At 43.1% G+C, this 15,034-nt stretch overlaps 1 protein-coding gene across 1 annotated transcript in view; it reads left to right on the forward strand.

Moving 5' to 3' along the window:
* The window catches only part of LOC110077807 (cholesterol transporter ABCA5), a 74,290-nt gene that overhangs the window by 20,640 nt on the left and 38,616 nt on the right, over positions 1–15,034 (forward strand). The window contains exons 9-19 of the mRNA XM_078384341.1: positions 107–254; positions 1,063–1,231; positions 2,256–2,314; positions 7,510–7,620; positions 8,026–8,201; positions 9,052–9,171; positions 10,064–10,202; positions 10,488–10,578; positions 11,509–11,648; positions 13,671–13,790; positions 14,320–14,521. Of these exons, the coding sequence (XP_078240467.1) occupies positions 107–254; positions 1,063–1,231; positions 2,256–2,314; positions 7,510–7,620; positions 8,026–8,201; positions 9,052–9,171; positions 10,064–10,202; positions 10,488–10,578; positions 11,509–11,648; positions 13,671–13,790; positions 14,320–14,521 (1,475 nt within the window). The remainder of the gene's footprint in view (positions 1–106; positions 255–1,062; positions 1,232–2,255; positions 2,315–7,509; positions 7,621–8,025; positions 8,202–9,051; positions 9,172–10,063; positions 10,203–10,487; positions 10,579–11,508; positions 11,649–13,670; positions 13,791–14,319; positions 14,522–15,034) is intronic.

Consider the following 15,034-nt stretch of genomic DNA (forward strand, 5'->3'; position numbering starts at 1 on the left):
ATTCTGTATATGCCTAATAAAGGTTTCTGAACTGAACTGATTATTGTTTTTATTGTCAGTTTCAAGGTTTAAAAAAGGTGTAAACAACTTCTATATTTGTTCGTAGGTGATGCATCTGGAAGATTATGAAGAAGGAGCTACTTTTTCAAATTTAACCCATGGCCCTTATCCACTGATTATTGCTTTTACATTATTGGCTCTGGATAGCATGCTTTACCTATTCCTGGGGATTTATTTGGATCAGGTGATTCCAGGTATGTGTGTCTGTGAAAGAATAAAACAGTGTCAAGAGCTTGGTGAGGTTTTCATGCACTAATTTAGCATAAAGTTTATGGCACTGAATAGTAGTCGGTTTACGTGGAACATGCTTTGGAGCTCAGCAACACTGAGATCCTACCTGCAAGGAAGGAGTGAAGCAAAAGAACTTTCTTCACTGGGATCTACAATGAAATCAAGGTCCTTCTATAAATCATTCCCCACCCACTCACCCAACTTTCTGACTGGTTGCTGACAACAGCTCCCAGGATACTATTGGATTAAACATTTCCTGGGTGATGTGACCTACAAGAGTTGAAGGAAGGATCGAACAAAAGAGAGAAGCATGAAAGAATCCAATGCTTTCACATCCCTCTTGTTTGTTAAAACAAAGCATTTGGGTTTAAGAGGCACTCTTTCAGAATTAAGTGAAAAAACATGAAAATGAAGCAATCTTCATTTTTTGTATTTGCTAATTTGAACATCCCCTTTATACTAAGTATATGCACCTTACACACATGTGTGTGCATGTCCGCACACACAGAGACACATGTCTTTGAGTTAACGCATTTCAACAGTACCTTACAATGTAAATTAATGGACATACTTCTTGTAGTACTGGCAGACTTTCCTGACTTAAAGTCTGTGCCCAAAACAAAATGTTTTTGCTCGGCATTCTAAAAATCAGAAAATTGTAATTGGAAAATAAACAAAAGACTAGTTATTTACATGTGTATACTCCACCCAACTAATATTTAATTATTCTTTTTTTTCTTTTTTCTTTTTTTTTGGTCTTTTATTGTTTAGGGGAATATGGGTTGCGGCGGAGTTTTTTCTACTTTTTGAAACCTTCTTTTTGGGTAAAACGAACAAGAAATTACAAGCAATTGTGTGAGAGCAGCGTCTTTGGGAGCCTAGATTTCAATGAGTTCATTGAACCTGTGTCCTCTGAATTTCAAGGAAAGGAAGCAATCAGGTACGGAAATTGCACTGTGGTTTAATCTCAGTTGCTAATGGCAGTATTAATATTAATATTTTTGAGAGAGGAGTGTTCATTAGGCAGCAGCAGAATAGTAAATGACTTTTTCATGCACTGAGCTATCTAGCTTCTGTCTGGGTGTGCACATTCTGAGCCCTCCTCTCTTCCAGCCTCTGATTAGTCTGGTGCATCATAGACCGAGAGGGCTGGTGTGGGGCCAGGCAAGGGTTAGGGATGCCTGCTACAGCAACTCCCTCACAAAAGATTAAAATCAAGCCATTTCATGCATGTGTAGTGCAAACAAGCCTGTATCATTTCTTTTAGAAACTAAAGAGATTGGGGGGGGGGATGCTTGAGCATGTTCAAAAATGTTGAACATATTCTGTTTGGACACATCTTGCATGAAGGCTATGAAGGTGGAAGAAAAACCAAAATGGAGTAAATCTAAATCTGAATTACAAAAAACTATGTTTTCTGCATCATTCTACACATAAACATTAGGAATCTACTGGATTTATAAACCAACTGCCTACAAATTTCCACAGCATCACTAGTTGAGACAAGGAAGACAATCTTGCTAAGAAACTGGAAGTTATCATATAGGTCTTTGGGTAAAACCAGCTTAGTGCCAAAAGAAAGAGGTACTGTATATACTTTATCCAATTAGCATGGGATCCCATTTAGTTACAATTTTTGGTAGCAACAATAAGGTAGTCTCTGTCTTTCAAAAACGAACTCTTCAATCTTCTGTAGCATTCCACTTTATTCAGTAGTCCAGTCTCTTTCTAGCACAATGCTTTTCTCAAAATATTTTTAGTTACCTTATTTTGCCTGAGGAGGACTGTACTTTTCAACATACAGATTTGCTCTCATTGTAAATTAAAACCGGTATTGCTTATATTACTTATAAATGTGTAATGGCTACAGTTTGTTTGCTTTTATCTTGCTAGAGAGATTCTGCCAGAGAAATGTGCTACACTGAAAAGAAATAATAATACATTGGCTGTATTTTTCTCCCCAGAATCAACAATGTCCAAAAATCTTTTGTGAAAAAGGGTGAAACTGTGGAAGCTCTGAAAAGTAAGCATATTAGGTTTTCAGCTCTCAGTCATAACTGGGAGTTCACTTCTGGCACCGCCTAAGAATGTGTTCTGCTAACGGGATGAACGGACAGCCTTTAACTCTCACTGCTTTATTAAGTTGGGGCCAACCTGTATGTCATTACATGAGGGAATTCATTACAACGGAAAGTATATGATTCTCACAACAAAAGAGTTTTTTTTCAACCTCCCAAACCTTATAAATTACCTTGCTTTATTTTGCAATTGGTCTTTCAGAGCCAGGCATAGCTTTTTTTTTTTTTCCTGATTGAATTTCTCAGAAACAAAGGTCTTCCTGAAACACATTTTTAGAATTTAAATGTAATTTCAGCTTTATGGACAGCTTTTCTGAAATGTCTAGTTTGGCCCTGAAGGTGAATGAAAATCTACTGGTAGATCTCTGTATTATTTGAAGTAGTTCAACAGGGGTTTCCATATTCCAGATGTTTAACAACATCAAGAATCCTATTAGTATTCATGTAAGGCTTTCATGATTTCCTGCAGCTAATTGCTGAGGTGCTGGGTGCATCTTGGTTGTATGCCTGGTCACACAACCAGTTCTACAACAGAGACCCACTCCAGCACCGTGTCAATTAGCCATGGTAAGTTATTCAAACCTTATCTGAACACCAACAGTGTTCTGGCGAATCACTGGTAAAATGGTACAGTAGAAAGAAACTTTTCTGCTAGGGCAGCGTTCCTGCCGTTGGGGGAGTCGCCTGTGAGATCTGCCGTCCCCAGGCACTGAGTGAGAGACAGTGCCTGGGAGTATTTCTGGCTTGCACTCCCCTGGCCTTCAGGACTGGGACCCTGCTGCTGCTGCTGCTTTGGGCAACCCCACCCCTTCTGCAACACCAGCCACCTGGCTGGAGGGGAGGGAGGCTGTAAAAGCCAGACGCCGGTGCCAGGGCCCTGCTAGGGCAGCGTTCCTGCCGTTGAGGGAGTCGCCTGTGAGATCTGCCGTCCCCAGGCACTGAGTGAGAGACAGTGCCTGGGAGTATTTCTGGCTTGCACTCCCCTGGCCTTCAGGACTGGGACCCTGCTGCTGCTGCTGCTTTGGGCAACCCCACCCCTTCTGCAACACCAGCCATCTGGCTGGGAGGGGAGAAGGGGCATTAGAAGGGTGTGTGGGTTTGTTTTGTTTGTTTTTAACTGTTATTGAGTTGCATAGAGACCCACAGTGGACCTGATGGAACAGGAAGGGGGGAGGGCGTTGGAGGGGGCAGCCATTGAGGTGGTGCTGGGTAGGGGAAGGAATGGTGGTGGGGGTAGAACACGCCCGCGTAGGAGAAGAGAGGTTAGATATCTTACATCTATCCCCTCTTCTAGTCCTACCTCCAACCAGATGGTATCAGGCGACCATATCAGCAAACCCTCGAGCCACGCGGTGCTGTTGATGAACGCCAGGTCAGTACAAAATAAGACTGCCCTCATCCATGATGTAATTCTGGATGAGGGTGCTGACCTGGCGTGCATTACTGACCTGGGTGGGAGAGGAAGGTGGTGTCCCCCTCTCCCAGCTGTGTCCTCCTGGGTACTCAGTCCAGCACCAGTGTCGCTCAGAGGGTCGGGGAGGGGGAGTTGCTATAGTCTATAGGAGTTCTATCTCCTTGACCAGGCTTCCTATCCCTTTGAGAGGAGGTCTTGAGGGCCTGTATTGTGTGTTGGGCTCACGAGACAGATTAGGGATTCTGTTGGTGTACCGCCCACCCTGCTGCGTACCAACAGTCTCCCTACCTGAGCTGACGGAGGTCGTCTCGGACCTGGCATTGAGGACTCCCAGGCTGTTGGTGCTGGGAGACTTCAACATCCATGCCGGGGCTGCCTTGACTGGGGCGGCTCAGGACTTCATGGCCACCATGACAACCATGGGGCTGTCTCAATGTGTCATCGGCCCGACACATGAGAAGGGCCATACCTTGGACCTGGTTTTCTCAACGGGACTGGAAGGTGGTGGTTTGGATGTGGAGGGGCTGGTTGTGACCCCATTGTCATGGTCAGACCACTTCCTGGTCAAGTTCAGTCTATTAGCTTCTTCTTCCCTCTGCAAGGGTGGGGGATCTATTAAGATGATCCGCCCCAGGAGACTAATGGATCCGGATGGTTTCCTGAATGCTCTGGGGGATTATCTGTCTGATATGGTCGGCGCTCCTGTCGAAGCTCAGGTCACCCTATGGAATAGGGAGATGACCCGGGCGGTTGACCCGATTGCGCCTAAGCGCCCTCTCCCTGCTCGCCGAGCCCAGACAGCTCCTTGGTATACTTCTGAACTGCGGGCGATGAAGCGAGAGGGGTGGAGGAAGTCCCGCTGAGAATCCGATCGAACACGACTTAGAGCCCATTATCGGGCCTATTTCGTGGCAATACGGCTGGCGAAATGGCAATATTTCTCCAGCCGCATTGCTTCCTCAGAATGTCGTCCAGCAGAGCTGTTTCGGGTGGTCCGGGATCTTCTTCAACCGGGAAATCCGGTGGAGGTCCCGGACTGCTCATCAGCTCGCTGTGACGAGTTTGCTATTCATTTTGAGGAAAAAATCGCTCAGATTCGCAGTGGGCTGGACTCCACTGTTACTGCAAAATCGGAAGATGTGTCCAGTGTGCCGTGCTTAGGTCAAACTTTAATGGATGAGTTTCAATTGTTGAGACCCGAGGATGTGGACAAGGTGCTTGGATCTGTCCGTTCTACCACCACGCTGCTCGACCCTTGCCCATCTTGGCTAATCGGAAGTTCTGCCAGGGGGGTTCGCACCTGGGTCCAGGAGGCCGTGAACGCCTCTTTGAGAGAGGGAGTGGTCCCTACCGCCTTGAAAGAGGCGGTAATTCGACCACTCCTTAAAAAGTCTAACCTGGACCCAAGGCTGGTGGTTAACTACCGACCAGTGGCGAACCTCCCTTATTTGGGCAAGGTGTTGGAGCGGGTTGTGGCCGGGCAACTCCAGGCGCTGCTGGATGAAACGGATTTTCTGGATCCATTTCAATCAGGTTTCAGGCCGGGTTTTGGTACAGAGACTGCCTTGGTCGCCCTGTACGATGACCTTTGCCAGGAGAGAGACAGGGGGAGTGTGACCCTGTTGATACTCCTGGACCTCTCAGCGGCTTTCGACACCATCGACCATGGTGTCCTTCTGGATAGGCTGGCTGGGTTAGGAGTTGGGGGCACTGTTTTACGGTGGTTCCGCTCCTTCCTAGCTGACCGTGTCCAGAGGGTGGTGCTGGGGGACAGTTGCTCTGCCCCATGGCATTTATGTCATGGAGTTCCTCAGGGCTCGATACTGTCCCCCATGCTGTTTAACATCTACATGAAACCGCTGGGAGAGGTCATCAGGAGGTTTGGGCTGAGGAGTCAGCAATATGCTGACGACACTCAGCTCTACCTCTCGTTTTCCACCAATCCAGGTGAGGCGGTTTCTGTGCTGAACTCGTGTCTGGACCTGATAATGGACTGGATGAGGGTTAATAAATTGAAACTCAATCCAGACAAGACGGAAGTGCTGTTAGTGGGTGCTTCGCCAGACAGGTTGGAGGGCCATTTCCCTGCCCTGAATGGGGTTACACTCCCCCTAAGGGACAGGGTCCGCAGCCTGGGGGTGCTCCTGGACCCCAGTCTAACTTTGGAAGCCCAGGTGGACTCGGTGGCCAGAGGCGCCTTCCTTCAGCTGCGGAAATTATACCAGCTGCGGCCCTACCTGGACGAGCGGAGTCTCATGACAGTTACACACGCACTGGTAACATCTCGTATAGATTATTGCAATGCGCTCTGCGTGGGGCTGCCTTTGAAGACGGTCCGGCGACTGCAACTGGTCCAGAATCGAGCTGCGCGGCTGGTGAGTGGTGGAGCCGCTAGAGATCACATCAAGCCGATTCAGTTCAATTTACATTGGTTACCAGTTGCTGCCCAAGCCCAATTCAAAGTGCTTGTTTTGACATATAAAGCCCTAAACGGCTTGGGCCCTGGATACTTGAAGGACCGCCTCCTTCCATATGAGCCTACCCGGCAGTTAAGATCTAGCCAGGGGGCCCTTTTGAAAGAGCCATCCCTCAGAGAGGTAAGAGGGATGGCTTGTAGACAAAGGGCCTTCTCGGCAGCTGCCCCTAGACTATGGAACGCCCTCCCAACTGAAATTCGTCTGGCGCCGACGCTGATGACATTTCGGCACAGGTCAAAACCTTCCTGTTCCAGAAGGCTTTTAATTGAAATAACAACTGTGGGTCCTGATGATGGCAATTTTAATTGTATTTTAATTGTATTTTAATTGTATTTTAATCATTTTATTGTATTGAATTTTAATTATTGTAAGCCGCCCAGAGACCTCTGGGTAGAGTGGGCGGCATATAAATTAAATTAAAAAAAAAACAACTTTCACAACCCTCACCTTAAAATGTAAATATTAAATGGTTGCCTTGGGGCAGCACTCTGTGTAGTTATGTGGCTAGTGTTAGTTTTTAATCTTGACCTGTAGAGACTCATATACACATACATTGTGTGTGGAGGTTGCCCCAGTGAATGAATGAGCAGTAAGTAATTGGCTCACCAAGCAGCATTTTACACCTGGCTCTGATTGATAGACCTGGTGGTCTAATTTTTTTAAAAAAGAAAGTATATCCTGCTAACTTGAAGTCTGCCCATTAGTGTGTTAGTTCATTTGTATGTGTGACTTTATTAACAGCAGTCTTTGTATGTTTTCGAATAGCCCTTAATTTGTGATCCCCTGTCTGAGTCTGTGCTGTCCTACTGCTATGCAGACCTATGGGAGAGAGAGAGAGTCAACTCATTTCATGATTCTGTGTTTGGGGAGGTGACCAGCTGCAGGGGAAAACAGGCAGCGCTATAACTCTTGGACTACTCTTCTCTAGCCTCAGACTGAGTCCTGTATTGGTCATGAGAAACCTTGCCACCTGACAAATGAAAATAGTACTGCCGACTTCTAATACATGGACTTGCTTAAATACACTAATATTAATTAATAAAATAGCTCTCATCTGAGTACCCCCAGAGTACCTTAGTGGTTTCAGATAGGATTTATGTTCTGTGGATACGTGAACTGCAAATACATGTTTTCTTAAAAGGAGATTATTCCTTATGAGTGGAAATACGTCTTCCTTATACACAGAGATATTTACAAAAATGTTTTCTAAGATAATTCATCTCCCATTTTTTGTTGATTCCTTTATTAGGTTTATCTTTCAATATATACGAGGGTCAGATCACAGCGTTACTTGGACACAGTGGAACAGGGAAAACAACGCTGATGAATATTCTTTGTGGATTGTGCCCCCCTTCGGATGGTAAATATCATTAAAATATGACTATTCTGCTACTTTGGATCCTTGTTCTTCTCTTGCATCCATTTAAAATCTCACAGCCCCTTCTTAAAGAGTGTGGATGACATTTGTAGGAAGAACTAAACAACTTGCCAGGGTCTACTGGTGCAAGATTTACATAGCAGCACCTGGCGTCCTGCTGTCTTCTCTGTTATATGATTTTGGACAAGTCCACTTTGCACCTCAAGGTTTCAAATGTAATAGATTCCTCTCTCTTCTCCATATAGCATTTTGGCCACATACTGGAGACCGTCTGTGCAGACCTTGGCGTTTCTGTGTATGGCTATTTTTCACTAAATTTGGATGAATATTCTCTGTTGGTGATTCAGTTGTACTGTAATCTTTTTCTTCTCATTTTATATGCATTAGGTTTTGCATCAATATATGGATCTAAAGTTTCTGAAATAGATGAAATGCTTGATATCAGACAGATGATAGGAGTTTGTCAGCAATTGGATATATATTTTGATGTATTAACAGTGCAAGAGAATTTATCAGTAGTTGCCTCAATTAAAGGCATACCACCCAATGATATGATACAAGAGGTGAGTAACACAGAAAAATTATAGAACGGACAGGTAATTATTTTTGTTTAATACAATAATATTATTATTTTTATGGTTTTCTTTAAAAGAGTCACAGTACAACACACTTAACATGTATTTTGATCTATTGAAGTTTTTGCATTATCTATATGTGAACACAGATGTAACTAAAATTATCAGTGGAAGTTCTACATTCAAAAAAGGGCCAATTATAATGTACCTAAACTACTACTCCTTTTTTTGTTTGTTTCATTACATTTTAAACATCTCTTCCTAAAAATTTCTGCTTTACCTTAGTAAATGTAAGGTGCAAAAGCTGACAGGATTTAAAAAATAAATTCTACCAAGACTGAAAACTTTATTAAAAATTTGCATTTGAATAGTTTTATTTATTCATCTTTATAGCAGATTTCCATTCCACTTTTTGATTGGATCTACATATTGATTTGATGCTCTCTTCACTTCTTCCTTCCTTCCTTCCTTCCTTCCTTCCTTCTTTCCTTCCTTCCTTCCTTCTGAATCACAGAGCAGTTTTTCTTTGATGGCCCTATGGTATGAAAGGATAGGATTTAATATAGAAGGGCTGAAATCCTGTTATAATAACTTATGCCATGTAAGGCTGATGACATCATCATCAATTGTGTTTTTTTCAGAAATTAAATATTTCTGAATTCTCTCCCAAAGTTTTCAATGTTGAGAACTCACAGGAGCCATAGAGATGGGAGGGAAATGCACAAGATGTAGTACATTTTTATAAGCTGTCCAGAGCTTTGGGTATTGGGCTTTATAACAACCTAGTGGTACTTGTTCTAATTACCAGTGAATAACTTATTGTACTTGATTTGATAAGGTTCAGAAAGTCTTATTAGATTTGGACATGCAGCCTATTAAAGATAACCAAGCTAAAAAACTCAGCGGAGGACAGAAAAGAAAACTGTCGGTTGGATTTGCAGTTCTCGGGGATCCAAAGGTAAACACCTTCTAAATATTTTTGTACTCTTATGGTTGAAGTTTGTAGAAATAATTTTGTTGCATATTTATTATTCCTATTTAATTAGCATTAGGATTTATTACTCATATGAATTCTCAGTTTTAAATTAAAAATAGTCATTTTCTGCAGTTAACAGTGATCCTGTCCTGTTTCATTGTCAACAAGCATGGCAGTGGTTGACGTCTTTAGTACCAAAGACAGCAGAAAATTAGACAGATATACATGGGAGTCTGCAGTGGAGGGAAGAGGGATGCTTGTCCACTGGATCCAAAATGTACAGTATTTATTATTTTAATGTCCACAAGACACCTGCAAGTTCTACTGAGATACTACTATGCAGATTTGCCTGTCACTTGTAAGATGGGGCTTTAATGTGGGTGCAAACTCCCCCTAACCCCAACCACATGCCTTGAGAAATTCCAAAAACCATTCCTTGCTCTTCTTTGAGAACTTTTAAGGCCATTTTTGTAAACTGTGCCAATAGTGTGGCAGTCAGTGCAGTTCCTTCCAACACACTACGGTAAATGTTCCATGTTCTGGAAAGAATGAGAGGTGCCATGCTGTGGTCTCTGACCATACTAGTATTGCTACAGCTTCTAGGATGCTTAATTCTGACATGGTTAGGATCCCCATTCACCAGTATAAACCTCTCTGAGGTCTGCTGCTTTACAGTGGATTCCACAATGACAACATAATATAAGATAGGTATTAAAGATCCATCTAGACCCTGTATTGTGGAAATAAATTGGCATAGCATTGATATAAAGTATTTCTTCAACTACTAATATCTACTTCATTGCCAAGTAACATTTGTGCTGGGATATGAAATACTCAAAGGTGTATCTCTTGTTTTCCCTGGCCAAAAATCTAGGTCTTACTGTTAGATGAACCCACTGCTGGAATGGATCCATGTTCTCGACATACAGTTTGGAACCTCCTGAAAAACAGGAAGGCCAACCGAGTGACCGTTTTCAGTACCCATTTCATGGATGAAGCTGACATCATTGCAGGCATGTTCAGTTGGGGGCTTGTGCCTTAAGTGTATCGGACTCACGGGGAATGAATCAGAGAGTGTGGGGATGTAGCCAATTTGGTGGGATGGCTAACTTAATTTCTTCTCCATGTTTTGTTTTGTTTTACGATGTCCTTGTTGTTGTTTTTTGTCATGGTTTGTTCAATTTTATCATACTGTTAAGTTCTCAGAATATAGACATTTAAATACATAAATAGTTGTTCCCTTGTTTGCTACTCTACAAACTGGTATGGCTAAAGATAGCTTTTGCTCCTATTTCTAGATCGGAAAGCTGTGATTTCCCAGGGAATGCTGAAATGTCTTGGCTCTTCTCTCTTCCTTAAGACAAAATGGGGAATTGGCTACCGCTTGAGGTATCTTTTGGTTGTCTGTTGGCCCTGTTTCAGTGTGTGCTATAATGCCATCAGTCTCTGTGTCCGGGTTTACAGGAAACAAAAAGTAGTTGTGTGATTTGTGAGTAAAAACAAAATTAAGAACTCTGTAATATTTTTACTGAGGTCCATAAATGTTACAGAAAGGTTGAACTTTCAAGCAGGGAAGGAGAAAGGAACAAAAGGTTCAAAACTCTGCTCAGATGTACTGGTCACTGTCTTTGGAGGAAGCTGACTTCCAAGATGGATAGTTCCAAGATGGTGGTTGAGGAATTTGCCTTGAGCTAAGCCTTACATTAACCATTTATAGTCTGTTACCAAGCAGTCTTCCATAGTTTGTCTCCAGCTAGCATCCACTATTAAAGTTGCCAAGCCAGGTCCACACCCCTCCAAGTTCAAAGACTGTGGAGTAGGCCAGCCCTAGAGGTTGTTCCCTCCTCTCCCCTGGATCCCCCAGCTCGAGGGGTAAGTCCAAAAACTCCTCTTCACCAAATCAGGGCCTGCCTGCAGGTGCTCACCAAACCATGGACTTTTTCTTCTCTACCTGCAACACAAACCAGCCAATGAAATGGGAAACCATCTGAGGCCTCATTTTTCCCCATCTGGCATCTCAACAGAGCCCTCAGGGCCCTCTTTCTAATATCACATATTGCCTTCCTCTGAAAGATGAAGTCCATCTTTTCTATAAAGGTCTTGCCTCTTGTACAAAATGTTTGGAAGTGTTTGCTTCAGTCCCACATCAAAGGCAGCCCTCAACTCTCAATTTGCTTTGCATCAGCCCTTTTCCAAGCACCTGGGGACCCCCTCACTTCACTATTCCTGCCATTTGCAAAAGAGCACATTTTTGGGCTATTTAATGATCTTAATGGCGTGATTCTCTCTGTGGTTTTGTTTTGTTTTGTTTCTCCTTAGCATGCAAATAGACCAATACTGTAACAGAGAAGGTACATCATCTTTGATCTGGCAACATATCCCTGGTGCCAGCCTGTTAAAGCAGAGTGAAGAGCAACTTGTGTATGCTTTACCATTTAAAGACATGGACAAGTTTTCAGGTATAACCCATCTCTTTGTGAACGCTGCATCAGGTTGCACCTCGGGAGGAGATAAAATCCATTGCCTTTCTCCCTCTCGATAAGCAAAGGAATCCTTTGTCAGTCAGTGAATCTCTTAACCTTCATTGAAGCACAGCCGACTCCTGCCTTGTCTGGAAGTACAAGCACATAAAAACTTGGCGAATTCCCTCTGATGGAAAAGGCATAAATTACATTTAGGGACATGCTTGCTAAGCAACATTTAGTTGAAGCCAAATTCATAGTATGATTGTGAGACAGGCATGATGATTAGTGATGAGAAATAAGGTTTTGTAACTTATAAACACCATTGATAAAAATGAACTGGGCTTTATAGGGACGAAGGCTGTTGCACTGCCTCATACTTTGGAAGAGATGCGCATTACACTGGACTATCACTTATTTATTTATTTTATTTAAAATATTTTTACCCTGCCTTTGTCTTTGAAAAAGGACCCAAGGCACCTTACGTCATTAAAAGAAAATATTTAAAGCTACAAACAGAAAGTATGCAATTAGTAAAAAGGATTAAACAATTAAATACGGTAAACAATAGTAACACCAAAAACACATTCACAACACTGAGGGACACATTCAACATCCCCGCTGAAGCAGTCAGTCATTCAGGGAAAGCCTGCCGGAAGACAGAGCTCTTCGCCTGCTTGCAGAAGGATACTAAAGTTTGAGCCAGCTTTGCCTCTTATGGGAAGGAATCCCAAAGTCTCCCAATACCCACCAATCCCATCTGTGAAGGTAGGGGCACTGAGAGAAAGCCTCTCCTGATAGTACCTGACCAGGCTCATAATGGGAAAGGCAGTCCTTGAGATCGCTTGGATCCAAAGGGAAATGTCCAAATTATATCTCATGCTGGCCACTTTTCTTTCATACCATGTACCTGGGATTTGGTCCCGGGCTGAAAAGCATCTTTTATATATCTTTAGACTAGACATGGGGATGAATTAAAAAATAGATCACAATAGTCATGAAAAATCACTGATTTGTTAAATATTCATCCCTTCATATTTGTCAGTTCCAGAGACCCTGACAAATACAAAGGGATGAACATTTCCCCATTTTTATTTGTTCCCCCATACGAAGAGAGGGAAGGCTAGCCTTCCCTTTCTTCCTATGACTTTCCCATTCTACATATGAGCCCACTGATCAGCTGATCGGCGGGCTGATAGGAAGCCAGCCAGCCCCACAGCCACCCACCCCCACATCCTATCCCTGACCCTTCCCCTCCCTACTTTAGCCACTGCCACCATCCACCACCGCCCATTGCCATCGTCATCTACTGCCACCTGCTGTTGCCGCCATCCATCACCAGCTGCTGTGGTGGCCTCCGCAGCCACAGCCTGCTGTAAGGGACACTGGCTGCCCCTTACAAAGACGGTGGCTATGGCTTCTTTTAGGGCAGAGAAGTTGCAGCCAACATCTTTGCAAAGGGCAGCCCGGATTCCCTTAGCCTGCCTTAAGGGAATCCAGGCTGTCCTTTGCAAAGATGGCAGCTGCAGCTTCCCTACCCTAAATGATGCCGCATCCGCTATCTTTGCAAAGGGCAGCCTGGATTCCCTTAAGGCAGGCCATAGTGGCAGAGGCCATAGCAACAGGCGGCGCTGGATGATGACTGTGGAGACCGCTGTGGCACAGCCTTCCGTGGTTGGCGGCAGTGGCGGCAGCACAGACTGTGGCAGCCAAGGTAGGGAGGTTACAGGGGTAGTGGGAAGGGAGCAGGGTGGTAGGCTGTGGGGGTGGAGGGTTGGCTTTTTTTTTAGACTCCCCCCATGAACCAACAAATATATTTGGGTTTTGTCAGTTCATGGGGAGGATACTCGTGTTTTGTGCTTCGTCAACTTTGATGGATCACAAAACGATTTGTCCCCATCTCTACTTTAGACCTTCTAATGTTGTTGTGCCGAGTGGTATGAATAAGCAACAGGCCATGATTACAAACAAGTGTAAAAGTATTTCCAACATAGTACCGTAACTTTTGTATTTTTCTAGCCCTGTTTGCTGATCTAGATGTTAATTCCCATTTGGGTGTTATTTCGTATGGTGTTTCCATGACAACCTTGGAAGATGTGTTCCTCAAGCTGGAAGTTGAGGCCGAAATTGGTCAAGCAGGTGAGAAGCCAAAATGTATTGCCATAATATTTTCCTATATAATGTAATGATTACAATCAAAATTGTATTTCAAGTTAAGTGTAATTTGGGAATACTTTATGATAACACATTGTTCTCAAATGTTTAGAATGAGAAATCATTAAGATAGCAATCCTGTGTGAATATGCTAGGAAGTAAACACCATAAGAACTTAATGGAACCCGACTCACGTGTGATACAAGAGTTAATATATCTGACTAATATTTTTAGGGTTGGTCTTTATGTCTTCTGTTCCCAGTGGGCTAATGTTTGCATTCTATACTTTAACTAACTGTGTTGTTTTCCCCTTTCTCTATGGCACTAGTGCATTATGTGCACAAAGAATTATTACATCTTCATTTAAGCTGCAGCCTCTACCCATATATCTGGAATGTTTTTGAGTAGACATGCTTATAATTAATGTGTTACTGACCCTTGTAATAAATCTGATTAAAAGGCAAGATCTGGTCAAAAGGGATACATTTTAACTTACCTGACTCTTATTTCCTAGATTTTGGTGTTTTTAATCCACAACAAATGGAAGAGGAAGCAGATGTGAAATCTATTGATGGGTTAGAGCAAAATCTATTAATGCTCTGTGAGACCAAATCTTGCACATTGAGCAGTATGGCTCTTTGGAAAAAGCAGGTCTTTACTATGGCAAAGTTTCATTTTCGTAATGTCAAACGTGACATTAAATCAATGACAGAAATGTAAGTATCTCTGTTCTCTGTGCCCTAAAAATCATTGCAGATTGGTTTCATTAAAGATGAGGTGCACTACAGTTTTCACAGCAAAACCAGGGGAGAAGAATATTTCTCAGAGTGTCTATTGAATGGGCACAGAATGTTTATTGGACAGGGAGTGTTAACAAAAAATTAGACTAGCCATTTGCCCTTCTTCCATACTACCTTTTGACAGAGTAACGGTAGTACAGATATAACACCAGGGGGCGATAACTAAAAGAATCTTCCCTGAGATGATGAAGATGCCAAGCAACAGAGTAGTGTTGAAAGCAGATATTGTATTATTTACAGAATATACAGGTATATTTACTGTTAAGTCTTTGTTCAGTCCCAAAGTAATGCGCAACAGTTTTCACAGAGTTTAGTGCATATATCAGAGACAATGTCCAGTAGTCGTATACCATACGTTCCATCCAAATAGCCAGAGTTCCTCTTCAATGCCAAGCACGTAGACACGGCTTCCTCCAGAATTCTCAGGCA

This window comes from Pogona vitticeps, chromosome 2 (assembly GCF_051106095.1).
Source record: "Pogona vitticeps strain Pit_001003342236 chromosome 2, PviZW2.1, whole genome shotgun sequence".
Taxonomy (NCBI): domain Eukaryota; kingdom Metazoa; phylum Chordata; class Lepidosauria; order Squamata; family Agamidae; genus Pogona; species Pogona vitticeps.